This window comes from Anser anser (assembly GCF_964211835.1).
Source record: "Anser anser genome assembly, chromosome: 12".
NCBI lineage: Eukaryota > Metazoa > Chordata > Aves > Anseriformes > Anatidae > Anser > Anser anser.
Genome location: NC_139733.1, coordinates 16680156 through 16706363, shown reverse-complemented (window position 1 = coordinate 16706363; position 26208 = coordinate 16680156). Strand labels below are relative to the sequence as shown.

The following is a 26208-nucleotide window of genomic DNA, read 5'->3' as shown; positions in this document are numbered from 1 at the left end:
CACGAGCTCTTGGTACGCAGTCATTGACATTTTTACCCCCATGTCATAGAACGTAGATAGCTGAAAATGATCCCTCATGTAAAAGTCATTGGTGACTATTACTCTATAACTGATGCAGAGTTTAATAAAAATTAGGGAGATAAATGAACTGAGGCCCTTCCTACGAGAGGAACTTCCATCATCGCAAGCTCAGGGGTTTTAAATCCTTTCATTTAATGCTTGTAAACTTACTGTTTACGTAAATTTAAGCACAGTTTGCTTTGGTTTACATAAATCAATGCCTAATTGGTTAAAGCTAAACCAAAGCCCAGTTAAAACTTAAAAATTATTTTCATCCATCCTCGTGCATGGGTTATATTGAAGATCAAATAATAGATTTTTGTAAGTGTTTTGAAATTAAACTAGCAATTTTTTTTCATCTTCTAAGAAGTCATGAAGTTAGCTATAAATAAGCCAATCTAGTGTTGGGGACGCACGACACTTCAGAGAGAACTATTTTTTTCCCCTCCAAGGATTAAAGTCCAGACAAGAGGAATGCAGTCCAAGAGGGCACCCAAGCCACCCTACACGTTGGAGGGCTCTGCCCCAACGGAAGGTGCAGAACGAAGCTTTCCTTGGCTTCTGCTGCTTCTCTGGAAAGCCGTCTGCAAACCGAGTGCATGCTTTTAAATTCTTTTTATGCAGCAAGGATAAAACCCTCTTTTCCTTTCAAACTGCATCTTACCAGCTGACACGGCTTCGACTGAGATCACCTACAGATATATTTACTATTTCTAACCTTTACTAAGGTTTACCCCGCTCAGTGAGGTACTTGATCCTAGGAAGCACATCAGAGCTTAATGATATTTTAGTTATTCAATGAAATAAAATAAAAATCCTGTCTTCAGTGGACAACACTTGACAGCAACTACAGCATTATTTCTCTCTCACTCTCCCCTCTGCATAGTTCTGCTTTATGGTTAACAGGACTCGAGGTAACTGATCATTAACAAATTTCTATGCCAGTAGATCTCTCAGAAATTTTATTTCCTTGTTACACATACAACTCTCATTGAATAATACAACATTAAAATTTTCACTTCAACTCTTGCTGCTGCTCATTGGGAAAGGAAATGTAGTATTTGGCAAAAGTCTTTTTTTCCCTTTGTCTGTTTAGGACATGAAGACTGAATTCATACAAACCATCCTCTTTACAGATCATTCAGTGCTTAGCCTCAGAGCCTCAATCCCTTCAAGCATATCATCTCCCTGCTGTGAAGGTAACTCACTCCTTCATCTCTACCCTAATTTCTTCAGGGGATACGGGAGCTCTGCATGCAAAATGCCTTTTCTTTCATCCTGATTTAAATGATACTAGTTGGATAAAAGGCGAATTCCATTGCTTCACACAAAAATGAAAACAAAAAACTACCTATAAAATAAAATGCTTTCCAAAGACTTAAATATCTAGGAATTGGGCAATAAGTAAGTGGTAAGTACAAACAATGAATCAGATGAGGGTGAAGGAAGGAACAGTAAAATTTTTATTCCTATATACAAGGGAACAGAGCACACTATGTCACCACCTGTGAATTTTGCTGTAGGGATTACATCTGGAGTCGAGTTTGAAGGAAGTTAACAGAGTAAATTTCAAAAGAATAAAGTGACAGCTTAACAACTCTTTAAAGAGAGCTCTTTCTCTGGATGATAGGTGGCAAAGAACAGGAATGATTCTTACTGAGGATTTACAGCAGGTCAATTACAACCACAACTGTCAGCAAAGAGTATTGTAAGGAAGAGATCAGATGATTGAGAATAAGGCACGAGGAGCTCACTCTCTAGAAGGCAGGCGCTTCAGTGCACTGGGAAAGGGAGAGCTGGCTGGAGGATGGAAAGATGACAAAAACAGTCAAAGTGGCAATCCAAGAAAATGAAAAAAAAAAAGGCATTTTCAAACCAATGAAGCAGACCTAGTGTATACAACTAAATATCAAAGAAATCAGGTTGCAATTGCTAGTTAATACTATGCGATACAGGAAACCACAATCGAGCAGAGCAACAGCTATGTCCCAGCCAAAACTGTATCTACATAGGCATACATAATTAGTCATGATGACTAATGAATATTATCCATTTAAGGGGAAATATATTTACATGAAAATTGCAATTGCAAAATAAATACAGGAAATGTAAATGAATGTGATAAAGCATCCCTGACTATTGAAAGTATCAAAACAAATGCCTCAATTATCCAAACTCCATTAACTCCTTTTCAGATGGCATGTCAGAAATACGTAACAGAGCACATATGTGAGTTTTGGAGCACTCTTTCTCCTTTGTTAGGTACAAAAGATATAAACATTTAAGACAAAATACAGTATCTACATTTATGTAAACAAAGATTTAGATATGTTAAGTATAATCATTGCAAAATTGGGCTTTATTTTGACATATTATGATTATGGGCATAACCTAATGAGGTCTTATTCTGCCCCTTCGAAAAATGGGCTGGGGAGGTCTGTGTTGAAAGAACACGAGATGGCCAGGACGCGGCTATGGGCTGCCATTATGGCTAGCAAGTAGCTCAAGAGTAAAACTGAGCAATTCTGAGGTTGATCTCATTTGTGCTGGAGAATGACTCCTGACCTGCCCATTACAGAGTATCAGTGGGTCAAAGATGATAAAAGAACTCTAAACACTACCAATTACATAACTGGTCCTCTTTCATCCCTTAGGAGATACAATTCTTTACATCTTTACAGATTCAAAAAAAAAAGTACCAGTTACATCTTTTAAATAGAGACTAGATACCAAACTTCTGTAAATGCCAATTAGAAAGTTGCAGCCTCTCAAGACTTCATAATTAGTATGTATGCAAATATTAAATATTTCACACAAGTACTTAAATATTTCCTCTGTATTTATAAAAACACAAATGTAACAGAATATCCAGCGCAAAAACACAGTAATAATGCACGGTTACTCTAAAACTATGTCAAACGTGTATAGGTATCTTCGTAGATAATGAGAAGGGTCAATTAAGATACTAGTTACTTAAGTTTATTTAATAACTAATACCTTAGTCAAAGGAGAAGTAACAATGCCCTTGGAACAATTTACACTAAACTGATAAAGACTGCAAAACAATTGCACACAGCAAAGTGTACTTGAGCTATCTTAAATTTGACTAGTGTCATTTTCCTTTGCCTAATTACAACAGGAAAAAAAAAGATTAGCATTCATTATTTTCCTTGGCAACTCATCACTTATTTTAGTTTTATCTTGCAACAATTTTTCTTTTAACTTAGAAGTTTTCTTCAGTGGTATGATTAACAAAGTCATAAGAAGCCTTTGCATACTGCTCTTCAACTGTGGAAATGCAACCACACAAAGCATAAAACAGAGAGGCTAAAAAATATTTGGTTTCAGAAATAAAAATATTCTATAAGCAGGTATCTTGTCTTCCATTTCAAAATACCTACTTCTTCCACTGTGATTTATGTCACCATCTGAAAGTTCAATCTATAAAACACATTAGCTTACTGCAGCAAACTAAGGTAAATAATGACAGTTGAAATTGTATTTGTGTGTTTCTTTAAAAAGTGTATTTGTATACACCTGTAGAGAACAAAAAGGTATGTTCTATGTTTTGTATTTTATGTAATAGGAACATTTCATACCAACTACAACTTGTATTACGTCGGAAACACAAGCAACAAAAGACTGGTAGCAAGCAAAAAAGATACCGGACATCAGAATTTTCCATTTTTCTAAAAATAAACGAAACCTTGATTAGCTCATTTAAAAGTGTTCACAGAGTAAGACAATAGTGTTAAAAAGGATGCACAAACATATAATATAAACAGATGTTATTCAAGACAGAAAGGCACAGCTAATCAAGACAATGCAGAGTACACGATTAACATGATTTGCAAAATCTATTACTGAGCTCCCCTGTTAAACGTGATATTATTCAAACTACACAGTCATGGTTATTGCAGATTAAAGATTACAAATTAGCTCCTCATGTATATCGTTACTGTGAGTGGTTGCATTTTATCTGTCTAATTTTATATTACTGCAAGCAGATGAAAGTCATCTTAAAATCTGACTCATAATTTAGGCACCATACCACTAACCTGGGCAGAGACGTTGGTTCCTACTCGGGCACAACACCATTCTCAATGTAAACAAAGGACACTGGCATGCACCCGGGGCTAAGGATGGCAGCATTTTTCAAACACCTTTCTGACTGTTCCATTTTATGGTGATGCAATATGACCTACATTTTCAATGGCCAAAGAGAGACAGAGAGATAGAAAGGGAGGAGATAGAGAAAAGAAAGACAGAGAGACCTTTTCCGTCCTTATCCTCCATTAACTAAAGCTTTAGCTGTCCCTCATGAGGATGGTAACGGACAAGAATAAAAGCAGAATAGCATCACAGTAGATTCTCAGTAAGAATCTGAAGGATAGAGTAGCATAAGAAACAGCAAGATTTTTTTCTTCCACGTTCCTGTGAACAAGTAAATAGCAACACCCTCAACAGGAAAGAAGAACAGCAGGATCAGTAATTTTATTACAGATTGCCAGTATAAAGCTGTCTGTAATGCAGATGCTTATTTTACCACCTTATATTTCCCATCATGTTCATAACACTTCATTTTTATGTATTCATTTCAGATATCAAAATGAAAGACAAAATAATAGACATCGTTATCATAATTTTTACAGAGAAATCGAGGAAGAGAGAATGATTTGCCACAGTTACCAGGCCCAGCGCAGGGTTGGGAACAGAAAGCATCACTCTTCATTATCTCTGTACTGTGCAATCTATTAGGAACCGTGATACCTGTCATACTAACATATAATCTTGACATAATTCCAAAATTATCTCTATCATGTCTCTCCTGCGTATGATCCTCACACAAAAAAACGTACTGGATTACTGCTAACTCTTGGAAAGCTTTCTTTTACAAATGATAAACCACATTTGTCAAGCTGTCTCTGGAAATGCACTTGACTGTGAACTGCAAAGCCTGACATAAAGTTCCAATGGTATTTTTCAATATAAGAATGTAAAAGTAAAGACCTAATTGCAGCTTTAGTTGCTTTTTCATTTTTCTGCAACTAAATCACCTTTCCTTTCAAAAACTGGTATTTTTCCACGGTTAAACTAGTATGTTAAAAAATTAAGGCTTGTTGATAGGACTATAGTAAGCAAAAATCAAGATATTTTGTTTTTCAGCTACTGTTTTTAATGCAAGTACTGTCTTGCAGAACATTTGCCAAGTGCTTACAGCATCACAGCCCCTTTACTAATGCTGGTATACATACATATACACAATATAGCAGTAAATCATTTTCTTATTATCAAGACTGAAGGCCAAAATTTGATCTTAAGTATACCTCTGTAAATCCAGAATGACTCCAGTGCTTTCCAAAGAGTTTCTTGGGATTTGCACATACGTAAAGAAGCCTGTAATTTGGCACTGAGTTTGAAACCAGACATCAATAAAATTTATAGATTAATTCCTGCTTTTGACCTGTATTTATTATAACAATAGCTTCCTTATCAAACAGTATTCATCTCCTGAAATGCAATCATCCCTACACAGCACGTACTGACAAATTGCTGTTCCTTTGCTTGAGTGCTGCTGCCTTTTATAACTGCAGTGTTACATCCAGCTGGTTAGGCAGGCAAACAGCACACAGATAAAGAAAAGGAGAGAAAAAAATTGAGGCCTATCCTAATATAAAAGGAAGAAAGAGTCAAGAGACAGAGTGCTAACAGGAATGAAAGAAATGGATTACCTGTAAAAGAATGGGAGGGAGATTAGACATTAAGAGGAGAGGCTGGGCATTGCAAAAGGAGGATGGGGGACAGGGCTGGGGTGGAAAACGATGTCTGAATCAAGAAGAGAACTACTTCTTAAATGACACGTGCCTGTAAGACTGTGAGGAAATCCTCAATAATTAAAATCAGATTACAATCACACATTCCTCCATTCCTGTTATCCCTGGTTGCAGCTTGTTCAACCTATCTCACGCTCTGAAATGGAATTTAGTGGGAGACAAGTATTCCTCCCATTACAAACACAAATCTGCTCCTGTTAGTGTAGAACAAGAGTCTTGCGGATCTAAAAAGAAAGTCACTTCACTATTTTCAGTGTTACTAAAGCTCTCTTTTGTGAATGTTTCACTGCACCACTTTCTCAGTTACTCTTATTCAATGCTGCCTTTTTTTTTTTTCTTTCTTCATAGCATCTCTGTTTCAGTCCAGAAGGGAGAAAAGCTGAGGTGACACTTTTATTGCTGCCCAACACCATAAAAATTCCAAGTAGAGAAGCCAGCCAGCGCGGAGATTAGCAGGGTTCAAGCCAAACCACCCAAAGTGATCCTTCCCTTCTGCCTACCAGTGACTGCCATCTAGAGTCAGAGACACCGGCTCACAGGAGAGGAGAAAAATGTTACAGCAATGAGAGAAACGTTAATCCCAACCGCTCAAAAAAGCAGTAATTCATAATTTAGAAATTTACATCTATCTTAAAAAATTATTTGGGTTTCTCTTCTTAATGCCTAATTTGAATCTGGCTGATGAGCATTTGGTCCATGTCTCCCAGCTTTTCTTTTTAAACATGAAAAGGCAATTTCCTTTTGTTATAAACACTGAAGTTGTACATGTGGAGAAAATATATATGAAATAGCACAAGAAAATATATATGAAATAGCACTACACCACTTTTCAAATAAATCCTGTGTTTCGGACTGTTTGCTCATACTAAGAATCTGAATATGAAATTTCACCCTCAGCTGAAGATGCAAGTCAATACATACCTTTATAAGACTACCTGTGTAAAAACACTGACAAAAACTTTAACATTGATTCCATTACAGATACTAATGACATTAAAATGTCTTTCTAGTACATGAAGCTTAATTTTAAAACCTTGTTTCATTTTTAAGAAATATATTCATATTGACCCCAATATACTAATGGCTTAAATGCCTACAAAAGCCCACTTAAGCCAATAGGATTTCTTACATAGTGTACAGGCTTTTTATTATGCTGTGTAAAAAATAAAGCCCTCACTTTGCAATGCTCTGCAATAAATTTGTCTTCTCACTCTCTCAGTCCCTAAGTCTCCTTTAAACTAAGGAATTACATTCTTTTGGCACTTCTTTACATGCCACATTTTTCAACTTCAAGCAATTTCACTGGCATCTCCACACTTCCTCCTTCCTAATTTCATTCAACACAGACCCTGGTCTCCTGCAGGTGTGTAGTTAATTAATACTTAATTTCAAAACTGAAGGAGATTGACCAGCCTGATTTTCATAAACTCAGGATCCTTAATAATTTACATTTTTTTTTTTTTGTCTACCAAAGTTTAGGAAACTCAGCTGGAACACAATAGGCACTCCTTCCATATGTGGATATGTGGTGTCCATACTTATAAATAAACCTAGCAAAAGTATATGTGATATTCCTATCACTTAAAAACTCAAGTCATGTTCCCAAGATAATAAAATGTCATTATTATGGTGTGAGCACAAATAGAAAAAGGAGGTTGGCCCCGCTGCCCAGCAGCAGAACTATGCACATTCCTGTTGACATCACAGACGGTGCACAAAGAAGAGCTGGTGAAGCACTTGAAACCTAGAAAACTGCTTGCCAAATGGGAAGAAAAATAAAAAGCCAAAAATTAAACTGAAAGCTTCAAAGTAGATCTTTGAAAAATGTAACATTGTATTTTTGTACACAAACTCCCAATAGTTACAGTTTCTAGTTTTTAAAGCATTTGTAGTCCTAAAGCATATTTTACTCTTTAAGCTTTCAGTTCTCCAATAACAACAAACAACTGTATCAAAGTGTTAACACTCCTCCTAATACAGACACTTGTCTGGGAAGACCTTTGACTGGACATCAGATGATTTCTGGCAAAAGAAATAATGGAATTTCAAATGACTCTTTCCTTCTTTCTCAGCTACAAGGACAATGGAGCCTAGCAAGGTTTGGGCCCCACCAACAACTGGATTAGCAGAAATCATTCCTCTTTAACTACAGTGCCACGTAGTTAATATTTTTTTTCCTATTTCTGTAGCTTTGTCAAAGAAAAAAAAAACACATTTTGATATGAATTACTGTAATGTTGTCTGCAACCACAAGAAACAGTCCTTACCCATACCTACTAGAAGCTGTCCTGTGCTAGGGCTGGTCATTATTTATCTTTCCCCAAGCAATGACAGCTGCTTACAAGGTAGGACCTGCACAGAAGCCAGGGAGAACAACTGCTTAGTGAGGGAAGCCTCTCTGAAGGAGTAACACCTCTCGCAGCACCCATCTCCACGGAAAAGCAGCAAGCACCAGCAGCAAGAGAGATCCAGAAGAGCGGTCATACTCACTGATGCAAGCAGAAAGAGAAGAAAACGTAGGCTGCAAAATGGCTGTCTTAGAGTTGCAATCTCTGTGCCAAATTTAGGAGGCCAGTCCTAGAAAGACATGATGGGGAACAGACTCTATAAAGAGGCAATTACAAATACAGAAGATTCAGCATGAATAATCCAGTCATTAGGAAACTCAATACCTGTATTGCTACCGTACTACAAGTCTATGCCAACGCTTGAGATCACTGGTGGCACATGCCTGCTCCTCCAAAATAAGTAACCATCACCATTTACTGTACCGGTTTAAAGGGAAAAATCAATCAAGAGTCTTACACACTTGGGGCCAAAAATATTACATACAGTGAAAACATTTTATTGTCGACGTTTTCAAAGATAAAGCCTATCTTGAAATGTAAACACCACACAGCCCTGTACTATTATTATCATGACACACAGGATGCAGCTCATGGTGTTAATAATTCATCCAAAAGAAAAGTACAACCTCAGCAGTTTAAGTTATGTGCAATTAAAAAAAAAAAAAAGGAGCTAATTCCAGAATTAGGGCTTAATGTTTGTTTGTTTTAAAAAAAGCTAGTCATTTACCTTAGCACTGTGTAAAAATCCCACTGAAATCACTTCGATGCCTCTCACCAGTACAGTTCAAAATAAGTTCAAGAGCTTGCAAGACCAGGACAGATTTCTTTAACATAAACATTTGAAAATAGCAGCTCTTGAGCTACTTCCTTCCATGTGTTTGATGACATTTTATCTACAGTTACAGTTAGTTGCTCCTGTTTGTACAAGTCTTTCACGTAACAGTAGGAAAGAAAAGCTTTACTAGAAACTGGACTGTAAATACCCTCCTGTTCCAATCCTGGCAAAGCAGCTAAAGCTCAAGTACAACTTAGTTTTTTCTTTTTTATTTTTTTAAAATTAAATTTCAAACTCATAACATCATGTAAAAAAAAATCCCATATGTTTTATTTTAATATGCATATGCACGAGTTTATTTTAGAATATTATATTGTTCAAAGCTGTTCTAACTTTACATAAACACACACACCAAAAACCACAAGCAGATCTCAAAAATGAATAAAACCAACAAACGATAAATAAACCTAACTGCCAAAGCAATATTGAAATGAAACTGAAGTGAAAATATTTACAATGAACCACAAAATCACAGGTGCATACTTGTAGTTATTAGTAGCATGGCTTTGTTCTGCCTTCAACTCTTAGAAGCCAATCTCCATTCATTTAAGTAGTAAAATCCAATTTATCTGCCACTTTTCTTTCATTAGATCATTTCTATCCACATATAATCAACACGTACATTTTTATCTTAAAAAATGCAAAAGGCAGAGGACCAGAAAGAATCCCTCATGGGTTTCACACATTCTACACTAATGTTTTGCAAAACAAAACCAAAACATAATGCTTGTTTACACCAAGTCTCTACTAAAATATTATTATAATACAAGTTGGACTGGGTGTTTTGTAAATCCTAAAGAGAAATAACATTTGGGGCTCAATGTATTGACTTTCACATGAATTTGTTTGCATACATGGTTACTTTCATAGCCACACGTACAACCACTTCGTATCTCAACTGCAAATTTGCAATATATCAAAATATGTATATATGTATACATACACCATATATATAACGTATGTTATGTCCAATGCCTCCTTTGTCAATAAGTTTGAAACTAATTTTTCTATTTACCTTTTGCAATTCCCTGGAATAGTTTTTGAAGCAGATTTTTTCCCCACAAGGTGTTTTTTTTCAGTTTGCCTGTACTTTTGAAGTCCAAATTCTATTCCTGCTTGCACATAAAATTTGGAAGTTGCCACAAAGGCACTCGTACACCTTTGAACAGAATCTGATCTTCAGTCTGAAAGTGATCTTTCATGCCATGCCACGCTTGCATGTTTTGCTCTTGCACTTCTGAAACCACAGGTTTGCTTTTATGGATTATTTCCTTAAATGCTTCGGTCCTGAGTCGTCTCATAACTATGTGCTGGGCTACAGAGCAGCTTCACTCCGACTTTCCAACAGCAACACCACCTTATACTAGTCAACAGCCCGTGGATTACAAAATTCACTCTGATGGAAAGAATTAGGGGCATTAATCCCCTCTGGATGGAGGATGGCTGAGTTGAAGTCTCCCACACATGTGGCGAGCGTTGTGGCGGATAACAGCCCCGCTAATGACAAAAAGGGAACCAGAACCATTACCACCTCCTGGGTTTTGAAAGCAAAGATTGACCTTTACGCCTTGTTTGAAAGGAAGAGCTTATGATCCTAATTTCAAGAGAGCATGAATCCAAAATGCTCCCTGGAGGAAGGTGCTTAGCTCTGGATATAGGCAGGACTTAAGCACATTCCTACTTCTGTTACTGCGCAGAAAATGTGCAGATTCATCAGCTCCTTCAAGCTGCTTCAGCTGGTATAATTCTAATGAAATACCAGAAAATCCTAAGGCATTCGTCTCTCCCCGTTCTCGTGGTAACACCACCCATCTGGCCCCAGCTAGACCGAGTCTTGCCTTTGGTACACCCAGCTGAGCAGAGCGAGGAGCTGCCCCCACTGCATCTCCCCATCTGGGGCGCGGAGTCTCTGCTGGAGAAGGCCACTCATCTTCTCCACGTACATCTCCCGAAATGTGTGTGTAAACCATTTGTCTTCACGGCAACTGAAGCAGTATTTTAGAAGCAACACTTGGCCCACTCACAAAAGAAAACTAGACAGAGGAGAGCATGCCTTCTCCCTAAGAAGGCCTCAGCCTCTCTTTGCAGTTTTACCCAGCTCCCAGTCACTCTTGGGAGGGTAACAATGCTCAGTAACAAAGCACGGTGTTATCACTCGATGTGTGACGTATGAAAAGCATAAAGATGAGCAAGCATCACCAAAGCGTGTGACCGTGCCCCCGTTTCACTGCTCAGAGCCAGAAATCAGAGTATGAGCACATGTTCCAGTGTATCATGTTTTACGGGAACCGTAAATTGTAGCTGCTCTCAAACTGACAGAGTTACTCTATTAAAAGAAAATACACTTTAAACAATAAAACGATCCAAAGCAAAATAGAAAACCATTTTAAAACCAGAACCATATGTTTACCAATATAGACCTGATACTCTCTTTCTCCATGTTCTGAGACAAAAATGCTTCTTCCAACACCTTTCCACAGCACAGGGTCTTACTTTGCCAAGCTCAAAGCCTTGTAAAAATGTCTAGGTGTTCTCTCACAGATCTGCCTGCTTCTAAAAAGAAAAGAAAAATGGAACAAGCAAGAAAACCAACCGAGCACCTTCTATAAACTTGAGGGGCTGAATCAGAGGCTGCGCAATAGCTCTGATTCAGCTCTCCTGGCGAGTCAGGGCACCGCGATGCTCGTGACGCCACCGCTCGCAGGTCGGGCACGAGCTGCCTGCCACAGGAGGAAACTTTCTGAGGCTTTTCCTCGGAAGCTTTTTGCAAAATTTCCTCAGGAGCACTAACAGTTATTTATTTAGGTGTCGCAGGAGTAAATATGGCATTCACAACCCGCTGGTTGTTCATCCCGTGTTTAAAGGCGCAGTTAAATACAAACGTTTACCATCTGGGCCAGTGCCAACAAGGACAATTCTGCTTCTTAGGCAGTGGTAAAACCTCTTTCAACGCCCACCTCCTCCTCTGAAAACTCTGCAATGCCATCGATGATCTTCAGGGCACAACGTGAATGCCACCAAGTCCGTCAATTGATGGATTGGGGAAGGGAAAAATGATTAAGTGCTCTTTTTTTATATAAATAAATAAATAAAATAAAGGCCAGACTAAAACATCCTGTCAACAAAGAGGCTAGTAGATAAGTGACTAAACCTGTCAAAACAGCTCCAAAAGCATAAATAGCTGCTTCCTTACAAAACACATGAAACACGGAGTGCCACCCTAAAATCCCCCGAGTCAGTTTAAACCAGGCACAGCGCGGAACCTCCTCTGCATCGCACAGGCGGCCGGAAGCTCTGCTGTTAATCATTTTCAGGTTAAAAGCAGAACCTAACCATCCAATGCATCTTGTTGCAGTTTCACGATACTTCGACATCCACGAGCCACCTGTTACAAACGCCCTGACGTCCCTACCAGGTAGGAGCCTACCGAGTTCCCAGCAGCAGCATCGCGACCCAGCGTGCCGCCCCTGAGCTTTGATACTTCCACTGCCACGACTCAAGCACCTTTTGCTACGCGTGCGAGGAATGCTTTCATCTGCTGGCAGCATCCCCGCACCTGCAAGCTCTGCTTTCCACACTGAACACCTAAATTTCCAGCATCGCGTAGTTTTGAGTTTGACGAGTTTTACTAAATTAGTGACAGATCACCTTAAAGCGTACAATAATTGATCTTCAAGCTTCATAAATACTCAGTAGGATCCGGATACAAAGTGCTGGAAGTGGTTGGATAATTCCTGCTAAGACCTCTGACAAAGGGCAGGACCAGAATGCCACCAGTGGAAGCCACGTTCCCCAAGACACGGGGCCTTTCCTCAGGAAAAAGTTACTTTAAAGGACCACGCAGCACGCTGGTTTTTCACAAAATGACTAAGAGAAATTTCGTTCCCTCCAATAGGCCTTCATGAGAAAAGCAGCAGTAGTAATGAAATGTTTCTAACGCACAAAATATTTTCAGGACTTGTATTTTGCAAAGTGCTTCTGTCAAAAATTCGGGGATTTTACATGTTTCTTTCAGTAACAAAGTGAAAAATAAGAAATAAAATAAGAAAGCAAAACAAGGGCAAAACACCATAGCCACAACTTGTGCTTACATTATTATCCGATAGAAGGCTGGTTTTTAAAGTAAAGTGTTAACAATACATTTAATCAATCTTGGTAACACGGGCACAATTGATTTCTGTTCAGGCAACAAAATGTAGCATTTTTTAATTATTGCTATTGTCACTACAATTGCAATAAGCATTTTTACTCTCCCTTCTCTTGTTATGTTGTAATTCTCTGAAAATGTGCTAGCTCTGCAGAAACACAAGGGTCCATGTTAGGAAAGCTTTTCACAAGGCTAAGAACCACGCTGTTTAGTGTCTAAAAAAAATTTTTAAAAAACTACTACTTTTTTGCCTCCAATCACTAGATTGAAAAAAATCAGCTCTATCTGCCAAAAGTGAATATTTTAATATCTGCAGAACTAGGCGCAAGTATCTAAGGATTTTTACAGACCGGGATGACAAGCACTGAAAACACTGCTGCTGATTTTCAGTAAGTACTGAGGCTAAAGAAGCCAAAGACGATAGCAAAGAAAACACAGCACTAATTTAAGACAAGGAAAGAGGGTGACACCAGTAGGTTAGCTTGGCAGCTGTCTTGCACAAAATCATGGAACACAATCAACAAAGAAATAAAGGACGGTGGTAAAAGTAATGCTAAACATAGGCTTACAGAAAATAGGTCTCACTAAATAAAGTCGGCGTGGCTTTCTGACAAGAATATAGGTTGGACTGGATAAAAATATCTCGTAGTTTCTGACCTACTATACTTAGATCTCTGTAAGATTTAGTGCCACACAAGTCTGATTTAGAAGTTATTCAACACGAAGAAAACCTGGAACCTAAAACCACCTCATAAATTATTAGGGTGGCTTAGGAAAAATATTTTAAATCCACCTCATCAATAGTTAAAGCTGTTTTCTTAGCTCTAAAAATCATAGCTCATTATACCCTTGAATATTATGAAAAGCTTCTTCCCCTTTAACTTCTTCTGCAGTTGGAAAATACATACATACACATAGTATATATAAAGGGGAGAAGTTATAAAGGTAATTTAAACTTTATGAAATAAGTTCAGAGATTTTTTTCAAGAAAGAAAACTCCACATTAACAGATTTCCTCAATTAAAACAAAATAAATCAGGTGTACTTAAAAGCCATTTTTCAAGGAAAAAAAAAAAAGGGTAATGATGAAAAATCTGAGCCAGTTCCACACACGTGTAACATCTTGCAGTGCTAAACTTACCTAGCTTATACTTCTTGTATCCAGAGTCACCTGGAAACGTTACAGAGGATCATTTCACACTTTTGACAAGGACAGGTGCGTAACAAATTATTATTTATAAGCTGCTTCAAGGTCTCACCATATGGCACACATAAAGGAATTCAAGGAAAGAGGAAAAACTACTTCACATTTAGCTTGGCTGAAAGCTTGCACACACAGGTACTTATTCCAAATGACCTGGCATGGAGGCAGGTGCTATATACCCTGCACAAGACATTTTTTCCTACTGCATCAGTCTGCAATACTGATTCCTTAAGACCCAGAACAGAGAATTTCCAAGAATTTTGTAATCAGTGATACGAATGATGACAAGAATGGCATAAAAGTAATTCAGTATTATTAACTAATTATACAGACTGCTATGTTCTAAATTAGTTACTCAAGGAATTTGTCATTGTGGAGGGTTTGATAAGACTATCTGACCAACACGGGAATGACAGACAAAAAGCGAGAAAAGATTATATTGGATTAAATGACAGAAAATAACACAAAAGTATCCTAACTTTACTAAAGAAATAATTGTGGATTCTCCCCTACAATACTCTCCAGTTCTGATCAACTTCTTGTGCCAGTAGAAATGGAAAGAGTACAGAGAAAGGCAAGAAGAATATTAAGTCTTCATAAGACTGGGATGCTTCAAGATGTTGAAGATCCTAGTTCCAAGAGGCAATCAACGTGTAAAGAGGGAAAGGCAGCAACAAACCGCACTGTACAAATCCTGTGTAGAGGAGTTCCCCTAGGCCTTCTTCTCACCCTGTGCCAGAGTATGAGGGCTGTATCAGAGGGACCAAAGTCTTAGGAAAAGCAAAGGGTTTTGTCAAATCAGGTATATTAAATGGCAACAAACAAAGAAAAGAACTTCTTTTTAACAGTACAGAAAAAGCTCATGTATGCATGGTCCGTTCTTTGGCCCAAACTTTGTATAACTGAATAGAGAGCCAGATTTTCGCATAAAATTGTATCACTCACAAATCATATATTGAGCAATACATGTAGATGTCAAGAACAGAAATTACTTATCCTGATTTTCTACGTTGGAATTGTTTATTCTCAAAAGTTCAGACGGTGTTTCAATGACCCCTCACTGTAGCGCATTCCCGATAGCACCTGCCAGAGAACCTGACCAGTTGCCACCGTTGAAGGCAAAGTACTGGCTCGAAACCACCTAGCAATATGTAAATTCCTGTTAAATGCCTCTATCCGGAACAAAAAAAAAGAACCTGTAATCACTCACAGCTCTGAAAGCGGTAAAACAGATTACGCTGCACGCTGACTTTGTTCTTTTCTTACCTCCGTTTTCTGCCCGACCCTGGAGCTATCAGTGCAAGGCCCTGCGCAGAACAAGCCCTCAGACCTGCAGCGTCCAAGCCAAAACCATGAGGAAGTACCAGGCTGGCAGGCCTCACGTATCATTACTACAGTAGGACACACATTACGGTAACGTTGCCAACTTTAGCATGGCATAAGCGTCAAAGTCTGTGGTCCGAAAAGCTAAAACTCAACGCTTGATACCGGTAACACCATAATATCTCCAGACACCCAAGCGCGGTGCCAGCTTTGGTTAGCTTTCCAGGGCAGGAAGAAGCATCTTTTGTTACTACCCAGTGCTGACAGCCAAACTACCCAGGAAGTGTACCAGAATAAAAAAGATTTTTGCATCCCTAGAACTAGATGGGCTTTGAAGTCCTTTCCAACCCAAGCCATCCTGTGATGCCAAGCCACCCTGATTCAATCCCTGCTGCTTTGACCTCCTGGCGTTGTACTCCAGAGGGACGACCCCGAGTACAGCCCAAGGGTCCAGCAGGCCCCCACACGCCCCCAAGGTCACATCCATGCCCACGCCACGCCGCAGCCACCCCGCTGCCCCCCGCCGCCACCCGCCGCCTCCGCGGTGCCAGCCACCCTCGAGGAACCCCGAGCCCCCAGGACCCCGCAGCGGGGTCCGCGGGACCAGGAGGACGAGGCCACCGAGGCGGCGGTGGCGGCGGCGGCCTCGGGATGAGGTCTCGGGGGGCTCGGCGAGGCGTGCGGGCGGCGCGTCGAGGCCAGGGCGCCATGTGCCGGGGGCATGGCGGGGGGCGGCCGGCCGGGGGGCGGCGGGGGGCTCGGGGCCGGGGAGGTGGAGCCTGGCTCGGGGTGGTGGTGGTGGTGGTGGGGGAGCTCGGGGCCCTCCGCTTCCCTCACCTGGCGGGGCCGCCCCTCGCCAGGGGGCCGCTTCGTCGCCTGCCGGCCCTCCCCAGCCGCCGCCGCCGCCGCCCGTTCTCTGTCGCCGCCGCCGCTCAGGCCCCGGCCGCCGCCGCCTCCCCCTCCATGGCGGCCGCTCCCGCCGGCTGCATTGTGGGAGCTGACCTCACTCCCTGCCGCCGCCCCGCCGCCTCCGCCGCTCGCCGCCATGGGGGCCGTGACCGACGGTGAGACCTCCCTCCTTCTTTCTTCCCTTCCTCATCGCCCCCCCCCGGCCCCCAGCCCACCCCACAAGCCCCCGGCCCCTTTTCCCCAGCCTCTCCCCCCTCCACCCGCCGGCCTCCATCGCGGGCCCCGGCCTCCTCCCGCTGCCTCCTGCTTCGCCGCAGGTCCTCCGGGGTTAACCTGGCCCGGGACGGGCATTAAAAACGCCTTTTATTTTTTCTTTCCCTCAGATGAAGTTATCCGCAAACGGCTTTTAATCGATGGCGACGGGGCTGGCGACGACAGGCGGATCAATTTGTTGGTGAAGAGTTTCATTAAGTGGTGCAATTCCGGATCTCAGGAGGAAGGGTATCTGTTTTCCCGATTGGGTTTTGGACAAATTGGCCTGCGTTTCGGTGGGAAATTGGGCTTGATCTGTTCTGAAAAAGCAAGTCTGCTGTGTTAAAATGCACACATCTGCTTCTCTGCTTTGGCTCTGTGGTGTTTCCAGAACAAAGATGGGGTGTTACGGTAGGAGATGAGGACCAGAGATGGCTCAAAAATTACGTAGCAAACCCTCATGAAATCTAACAGTGCTCTGAATGTCCTCAAGATTGCCTTGTTGCTTCATGATCCAGCAGTCGCTTATCATAGCAGGATTGTGACTTGAATATTTTAGGTGGTGGTTGTGCATTTGTTCCCCTAGGTAAGGGCAGCGCTGTTTTTGTGTCTGCTTCTGCAGGTCTTTATTTTTTAAAAACAGACCAAAGCAGGGAGGGAAATAATGCAGTGTTCTGCTGTGGGGGCTGTTTTAAGAACAGATGTAAATTCCAGGAGGACACCAAGTAATAATGATGTCTTGTACAGTGAAGCACTGGAGTATTAAAATGCTAATCTTGGTGGTCACAGAGCCAGGTATAGTTGGAAAGTGTACAACGCCTGGATCAACCTGCCCATTGCTTTAATACCAGCTTTACACCTTATAGGACATCATGATAGAATTACTTGATACAGTGTTTCTGACTGCACTTCCACAAATTATACATTGAATCTTTGAAATATTTTATTTGTTTAATAATTACTGTTGTTTAACTGTTTCTTACGTTACCTGAGGCTTTGTTTTCTTGTTATATAAAAGTAGGCAGGTATTTTCATGCTGCATAGGAATGAATATTTTGTCTGCTTTCAGTTACAGTCAGTACCAACGAATGCTGAGTACTTTGTCACAGTGTGAATTTTCAATGGGAAAAACTCTTCTGGTATATGACATGAACCTGAGAGAAATGGAAAATTATGAAAAAATCTATAAGGATATAGGTAAAGATGAGAAAATACTACTTTTTTTTGCTTGTTGACTATTTCTCTTTCATGAAGAAACTAGAGCCAGTTCTGGTGAATATAATATATACATATGATGAGTGATTTATTTCTTTTTAAATAGTACTCGTGCTTACCTTTTAAGCCTCTCATCCACATGTAAAATACATATAAATAAAAGCTTTTTAAATCTATTGAAGAGTACGTAGTTTTGAAGCTCAAGGAACTAGCAGACCACCATATCAAAAACAGCTCTTTATATTTTTATAGTTTAGAAGAATGGCTCGTTGACGTGCGTTGTTTGACTTCGATATAACTCTGTATATCTTTTTGTTAAAGAAAACAGTATAGCTGCAGCACACGAGAAGATTTCTGAATGCAAGAAACAAATCCTGCAAGCAAAAAGAATTCGAAAAAATCGCCAGGGTAAGAAGCAACACCTGTATTTACACTGGGTGGTTTCATACATTGTACCAGAAAATAGATTATAAATATTTGAAAATCATCAATAGCATCATCAATATTATATACAGTCTGGTGGATTTCATACGCACTACTATAAGTTTGGTGGATGAGCCAGGAAAGGTTGAGCCAGCAGATCTCAGTGACATACAACGTCAGGAAAACCGAAAGAATAGTTCAGAAAGTTGTTTTCAGGCCAAAGGAAAAAAACCAAAAGGATCCAACGGCAATTCAGGTGACGTAAGTACTAAAGCACATTATTAAAAGCAAGACAAAAAAATTAAATAGGCTTGTATCCAGCACTGAATATCGTACAAGTGTATGGAAGGTCATGTCTTAGCTTATACAAGAAAAATTGTGCCAGTTGCACACCCACCAACTCCATGTGTAGCCTTACAAAATACCTGTAAACCAGGTACAAGAGGCATATTTGTTCCCTGCTCTTAAAAGTATGTGCTGGTAATTTCAGTTGAAACTTAAAGCATTTCCCTGTAATACTGTCTAAGCAAAAAATTACCAATTGAGGAGAAGCAAAAATTTGTTTTTTCCTAAAAAGTATGATGTGAAAATAGTTTTTAAAAAGAAAGAGCAAAACAGATGAAAGGTTTTAAATACTAATATTTCATCAGTATATGTTTTGTGGATAATTTTGGGCTCAACTAGAGGTTGAAAGAACCTTAACCAGTAGGAATATAGAGTACGTATATCTTCACAAACCTAGATCTGAAGCATTTGCTTTTTGATACCTTCTGTCTAGTCTACTGCACAAGTTTTCCTATCTGAATGACGTGTTTAGCATATGTACAATATTACCATTAGGAAATGTCTATGTTAGTTGCCTATATGACCATAATGTTGTTCTTAACGTGCAAAATGTTAAATAAATAAATACATCCAGTTGTTTCTCTTGTAGTAGTCTATGATTTTCTCTAAAAAACTTAAATACTTGTGTAGTATCTTATCAACAGTTATATATTATATATAAAAAAGTGGTATCTAAAAACAGTATTTATGAATCATACACAAAAGACCAAGTGTGCAACAACGCAGAGTTATCTAAAGGTCATGTTTTCTGGCCTCATCTTTTACAAATGACTAGTACTAGGTAAGTTTGAGTGAGTAAATAATAGCTTACAATCATATCTGAAGTTTATTTAAAACAGCTTTTGATGTGATCATCTACTTTCAAATGTTATGGTACGATATAAATTATATACATTTTAATATGTATTTTTGCACGAACGCTTATTTTTGTGTATCAGCTATTATGTACAAATTTGAAAATATTAAAACAATTTTTCAGGAAGTAGAAAACTGGTACTATGCTATGGTGTGAAAGTTTTAATTCTTGAATCTGCATTTTCAGAATTGCTTAGACTAATAACATTTAAATTTCTTTCAGAATATGATGCATTGGCCAAAGTAATACAGCACCATCCAGACAGACATGAAACACTGAAGTAAGTATGAGAATGCATTAAAGTATAATAACCCAGAAAGTTAGAAATCATGAGATTTGACATTTCCTTGGTTTCACAGTTTGACCTTTCCTTGCTGTTGTATAATTTCTTTTGACACAAGAAAAACTTAGGTTTCATTTTAAAATTGTGCCCATATGGGCTTTCTTTAATTAATCTCCGTCTGTATGGATTCAGAAGCATTGCTAATAATCTTGTATTTGAAATTTTTCCATTGTTAAGGTGAATGAGTGAACTCAGATGTAAATGCACGACAGTTTTATCAGTGACAAGTTGATCAGGACAGAGAGATAGCGCGGCAGTACTGTAAAGTGCACCAGCAAGTAATTATGCAGAATATGTATCACACAGGCAAGTAAGATAGAATTAGAGAAAACAGGAGAAAGCTTTTAGGCTTGTTCTATGTTTTCCTTGTAGTAGTTGTTGCTGCATGCCCGGTTATAAATCACTACCTTATATACCACAATATAACCTGCCCTAGCACGTAGATTAGACCTACCTGCTGTCCAACGTGTCCTGATTATAACTTACAGTATTACTTGTGTCATAGTTGGATTTGAATCACTGTTTGTGCTTTTGGGTTATTTTAAACAATCATGGGGATCATCTTTTGAACTTTATCAGGCCACAAAAACATTCCATCTATGAGTTTGTTCTTTACATGATTGAAGGTGTAGCATTGGATTGCTTTCTCATTTAAATGCAACTTGTGCCTATCCTGATGTCTTCTTACAATTAAATTATTTCACATTCCGCGGTGTTTTAGAGCAAAAGAAAGATTTTTGATCATATTATTACCCTAATAAAAACATTTTTATAGCTATAAACTTCTGGGACTATCTCACACGCTCCTTTTTTCTAATGTTATTTTTTCCTGCCTTTGATTTTGCTACCACAATTTGGATTATTTCAGTCCATTCTCATGTGGCTGAGCTACTTCGCACTTCATTAGTCAGCATATGCCATTTATCAAGTGAGACTTCATAACAAAGAATTATTACAAGTGATTTTTTTTTCAGATAGGTCAACTGATTAAGAATGGAAACAACAACACTTTAAAAAAAAAAGATTCTGGGTTGTTTAGATTTTTGGGGGGTAGTTTTAATTTTGTGCAACACATCCAGGTGTGAATTTCTTGAGCAAAGCTAGGAATGGCAGTAAATTACGACTAGTAAATTTAGCATTTTGTCTTTTTTGTAAATTCATTTTCTCTTTAAGGGTATATTGTTAGAAATACCAGTGTGCTCATGCACTGTAAGAGTGTCTATAATATATGCCCTTTTGTCCTTAGTCCTTTGTATTTGTAGTCAAAGATACAGACTTGAACTATAACAGATTGAGTCTCCATTTTACAGATTTTATAAATGGAACATAATAATGGAAAAAAAAAGTTTGAAGGGAACTTGGTAGGTATTGAAGGTATTTCAGCTTTAATTAACCTCTCCAAGTGAACATGAAGTACAGAAGCTAGATGAAGTTTTCCTCTAGTGTTTTTATTGCAAGGCTTCCTTTCTCTCCAGTTTGAGGGAAGTATACAGAAAAATCAGGTACTTTGAATCAAGAAAGACCACCCTTAAATCAGAGCGGAGGAAGCCTTGCTAACAATGTCATGAACTCAATCACTGAAAACACTAAAGAAAATGTCTTGTGAGGAAAAATGTCATAGTTTATCGCAAGAATTACATTTATAGCTTTTGCAGGTCATATGACACAATGGGACGAAGTTCAGAGAAATAATTTTTTTATGCTTTTAAGGGACTATTTCTTGGAACAAGTAGTCCTGCAGCACAAAAGAAGAGAAGCAGTTATTGACTTAGTCAAGAGTAATGCACAGTAGCCAATTCAGGAAGTGACAGGAGCTGAACCACTAAATGACAGTGCCCACGGTGTAATTAGCTGCAGTATCAGAAGAGCTGTAACAGCACCGAGAAATGACACTGTCTTAAAAAGGAGATATAAAAATGAGAAGATTAGGCGAAGAATTTCTGGAGCTGAAAGTGAAGAAGTAAAACACCAGGTGTAGCTTGGATCTAGGTAGAAAATTGCATGTCTTCTCACAGTCTTACAGCTGACAGCAAGGCGTAAACAGCAACGTTTGGCAAAATAGAAGCCTTTCAGAAACTAGAAGCCAAATACTAGTGAAATAATTGAATAAGCCCATAATCTGTTAGCCTCTTTCCAGTATAGGAAGGTTTAAATGTGACATCCAACCCTCGTTCAAGCATTCCCCTCCAGATACCAATACACAGCTTCAAAAAAAAAAAAAAAAAAGAGGAGAAAGAAAGAAAAAGACAACACTCTAAGGTAGCACTAAACCAGAACTTTTCCCCAACCATCTAGAGTTACTCCAGACTGGAATGTCTTTTGTGATTCCCTGCCCAGACTGGTTGCAATAGCTGTCAGTGCTTCAGAAAAAAAAAATCTTTATTCCCTTGCTGACCTCTATATGTCTCTGCCTGCTAATTAATCAGGGATGGTCAGCCTTAATCTACCTGACCTGTAAAGAAACATTGTTCTCATCTTATGGAGCATAAATGATAGTAGACATTACAGGAAATCGAGAAGGGCCAAACTGGAGGTTTGAGTGTAGGAGTTATCCTTCATCCTCATTTGAAAGCTAGTCAACATTATAGTACCTGCTATTTACCCTATCAAAAAGGGATTTTGGTGGACCACAGTGGGTCCAAATAAGAATCAAAACCAATCAGATGCTTGCAGAAAGGTCCTCAAGAGGGCTTTACAGATTACGTATGTCAAAAGGATAAGAGTAATAACAAAGAATATAGACGTTGCATGCTTCCTTTATCTCTTAATTCCATTATCTCTTAATTTTCCATTAAGATAAAAACTAGGATTGGAGAAGGAAGTATTTATATAGATCACAGTAATAAAAGTATTAAATTTTGTTTGCTGAGCCATAAGCTAAATCATGCAGTATCATCCAAAATATGGATTATTTTACACATTCTGCTGTGAATTTTGTGTGTTATCCGCTGCTATGTCTGGCCAGGCCATTGTCAGAGATAAGGTACTTGGCTATGTGTTTGAGTCAAGTCTGGCAATTGTGTGTGTTTGTTGGCTATATCACTTTATCAGTTATGTTCTCCACTCTGGTGCTATGTTTTTATTAATCTACTCCTGTCAACATAAAAAAAATGTGAACTAGCGAGGCCTAGGAAAATACCCCAGGTGTTTAGTGTAACCCGCTTCTTTAAATTTTATTTTATGGTCAAGAAATAACATGTATACAGGCTGAATACCCAATGTACAGTTGTATTCCATCTTGGTAGCCCTGTTTTCTATAAAAGTCATGAAATTTTAAGTTTATGACGTTATAGCTTAACCACTTACATGAAGTAGCCTTGCTTATATGTCATTTAATTTATTATACTTTGTTTACCTTTGCATTGCTATTACCTATACTATTTATTTAATGGTTCTTTTTCCTCTACTTAGTTCAAATTTATTTTTCAAGACGTTCACAGGACTTCTTTGAAAATACTGTCACAATTTCTTTCCAGGCAGCTAGAAGCTTTGGGGAAAGAACTTCAACATCTTTCTCACATTAAAGAAAATGTTGAAGATAAGGTAGGTTTTTCATAGAGATTGTTATATAATTATTTAATAGGAACATCATTAATTGATAGTCTGCTATGAGTTGGTTGGTTGTACGTGCTCTCAGGTTTCTAAATATATACTTTATCATTCCAGTTGGAGCTGAGAAGAAAGCAGTTTCATGTTCTCCTGAGCACCATCCATGAGCTTCAGCAAACATTGGAAAGTAAGTGGTGTCCTTAGGTGGTATATATATATATATATATATATATATATAGGGCTTGGGTGTCAGCAGATCACAAGTAATGGCAGCTTCTAGCTGTGGACTAGCTATGTGCAATTGAACATGGTGGCCTCTTGCATCGGCAACATCTATTTCCAGTCTGAGTCTGTTCAGACTTTTTTTTTTAATTCTACAAGCTAGCCACTGTGTCATCTCCTGACTAGCCTTAGGCTGTAGGCAACACTTCTTAAAACTTTAAAATGTGGAGATTGACAATAGCTATTTTAAGTGTGATGGGTTTGTTTTTTGTTTGTTTGTTTTTACAAAAAAAATAATCCTGTGCATAGTTTCCAAACTTTCTTGTATAATTCAGGTTTCAGTAATATTGAACATGTCACTGTCCTCATGGTATCATTGGAGATATTACTAAAAATAAATCGAAATATAGAAAAGCCAAATGACTTACCTACTCAGGCAGGAAGCCTGTAATCAAGCAGAAACTAAAACCATCAAACACGAGCTAAATTCAGGAATGCAGTCATTAATCTTTTATCATACAAAGAATATTTTTAAATCTGTGTTTACGGTTCATGCTCTAAGATAGGCAATATTGTTTTAAATATTATTTGCTGGATATTTCCTGTGTCTTTTAAAGACACAATAGTAAGTATAGTCTGTGGAATGTGACCTGATTAACATACATAGGTGGCTATATGAGCAGACTTTCATTCTCTAAGGCCCTTTAGATCTTCTTAAGCAGAATGAACAGTTAATCCTAGGTGCACTTTAGCAGAAGGTTACTGTTATTAAAGTGTTACTAACACTTGCTTAAGTATTAGTCTCTAAAATACGTTTTCGTGTGGATGTATGGTTTACCTTTCAGTGTCTAAAACTTTGTTAAAAAAAAAATAACAGCTTAGCGGAAGGCACAACTTTATATGGAATAAATAAACCATCAATAAACACAGATAAGGCATGTAATTTGAAGCAGTCTAGCACTATTTGCTTGAATTGATCCTATAGGATTTAACCCATGTTTCCTGTAATAGCTGTAGCATATATCAGCCTTAAACTTCAGGAGGATTTTTTTTTTTTAATTTGACCATAGCATTTTTTTTCAGTATAGTCCATAAATATAATTTAAGCATATTTCACTAACGATAATATATTATTTTAGATGATGAAAAACTTTCAGAAGCTGAAGAATCTCAAGAAACCCAGATGGAAACAGAGACCAAACAGTAGATATATTGTGAAAACTATTGATCATACCACTGAAGAGTGTCCAAATATCTTCGTTTTGTGTTCAAGCCAGTAGTAAAAGAGCAGGAGCTAAAAACTTTTTCTACTGCTCCTGTGAATTTTTATACAAAAATATTTTGCTTATGTTTTGTTTTGCTTATGCTTCAGGTAAAAACAGTTCCAGGTCTGTACAGGCAGACACTTTGTGTTAGTCCACAAGCTTTGTAAACCAAAACACATTTCATGTCAAAGGGTGAATCTTCTGTACAGTATTTGTGAACTAAGATGTTTGCAAAACAGTGTCAATAAAAGGTGTTTACAAACACTCTTCTATTATTTAGTAGGCCATGAGTCTAATAGCAAAGGCTTTTTTTGTTACTTGATATTGCACTGGTGCGAGTGCACATTTGCACGAGTCCCAGTTTCCGTACCGTAGTGCAGATGGGATCTAAAACAGAACCAAGGTCTTTATTTTTCAAAGTAGCTGTCCTTTTAGAACTTATGTGTGACTAGACTAGAATTTGCTAATCTAATTCTGTAGAAATTATTTGGTTTATATGCATATTTGTCAAGGGGCGTAAAACAGCAAAAATCATACTGTACTGTTTTTTTCTTTAAGCTGATGCAAAGAACTACAGTGATCTGTGCAACCATGTCAAAAGTCACATTTGAAACTGACACATTTAAAACTGCTACGTAAGTGCTTTGTTCTTGTAGAACCAGGAGTCTAATCCTGATAACACTTGTTATCTGCTTCTGGATTTTCTCTGTTTAAACACATTATGAAATGCATTGCAGTTCCTGAAACAGACAGTGGAACCCTTCTTTCCTCACGATGACAAAAGTAAACTGTAGAGCTACAATTGTAATGTTAAAGAATATCAGATACTTTTGTTATTAATAGGTGGAATGTATCCACCTGGACTGTCCTGTAGCTTGCAGCTGAGCAGTTTGCTGGGAGGTAAGAAATACAGGTTACTACCTTCCCAACAGGAGAAGAGAATTGAGTGTGCTTTATAAGATTTTGTAAGACAGGGGAAAGGAAGAAGGGGCAGTAGCGGGTCATGTCAGTACCTGTTAGCTGTGTTCTAAAATCACCTGTTAAAATCAACCCTTCAAGTGGTTTGGGTAAAGGAACA

At 38.6% G+C, this 26208-nt stretch overlaps 2 protein-coding genes across 9 annotated transcripts in view; one reads left to right on the top strand and one right to left on the bottom strand.

Annotated features, from left to right (window-relative positions):
* ATXN7 (ataxin 7) overlaps positions 1–16728 on the bottom strand; it is an 83123-nt gene extending 66395 nt beyond the window's left edge. For 3 of the 8 annotated variants that reach the window (XM_083795026.1, XM_083795033.1, XM_083795034.1), the window contains exon 1: positions 16589–16728. The gene's annotated coding sequence lies outside the window, so the exon portion shown is untranslated. The other 5 variants (XM_083795029.1, XM_083795035.1, XM_083795031.1 and 2 more) reach the window with 4 other exon arrangements.
* THOC7 (THO complex subunit 7) lies at positions 16655–25405 on the top strand. The gene is made up of 8 exons (XM_083795039.1): positions 16655–16815; positions 17044–17161; positions 17982–18109; positions 18449–18535; positions 19974–20031; positions 23571–23637; positions 23761–23830; positions 25005–25405. The coding sequence occupies exons 1-8, from the start codon at positions 16797–16799 to the stop codon at positions 25070–25072; spliced, it is 615 nt and encodes a 204-aa protein (XP_083651165.1). The 5' UTR covers positions 16655–16796; the 3' UTR covers positions 25073–25405.
* The last annotated feature ends 803 nt before the right edge of the window (positions 25406–26208 follow it).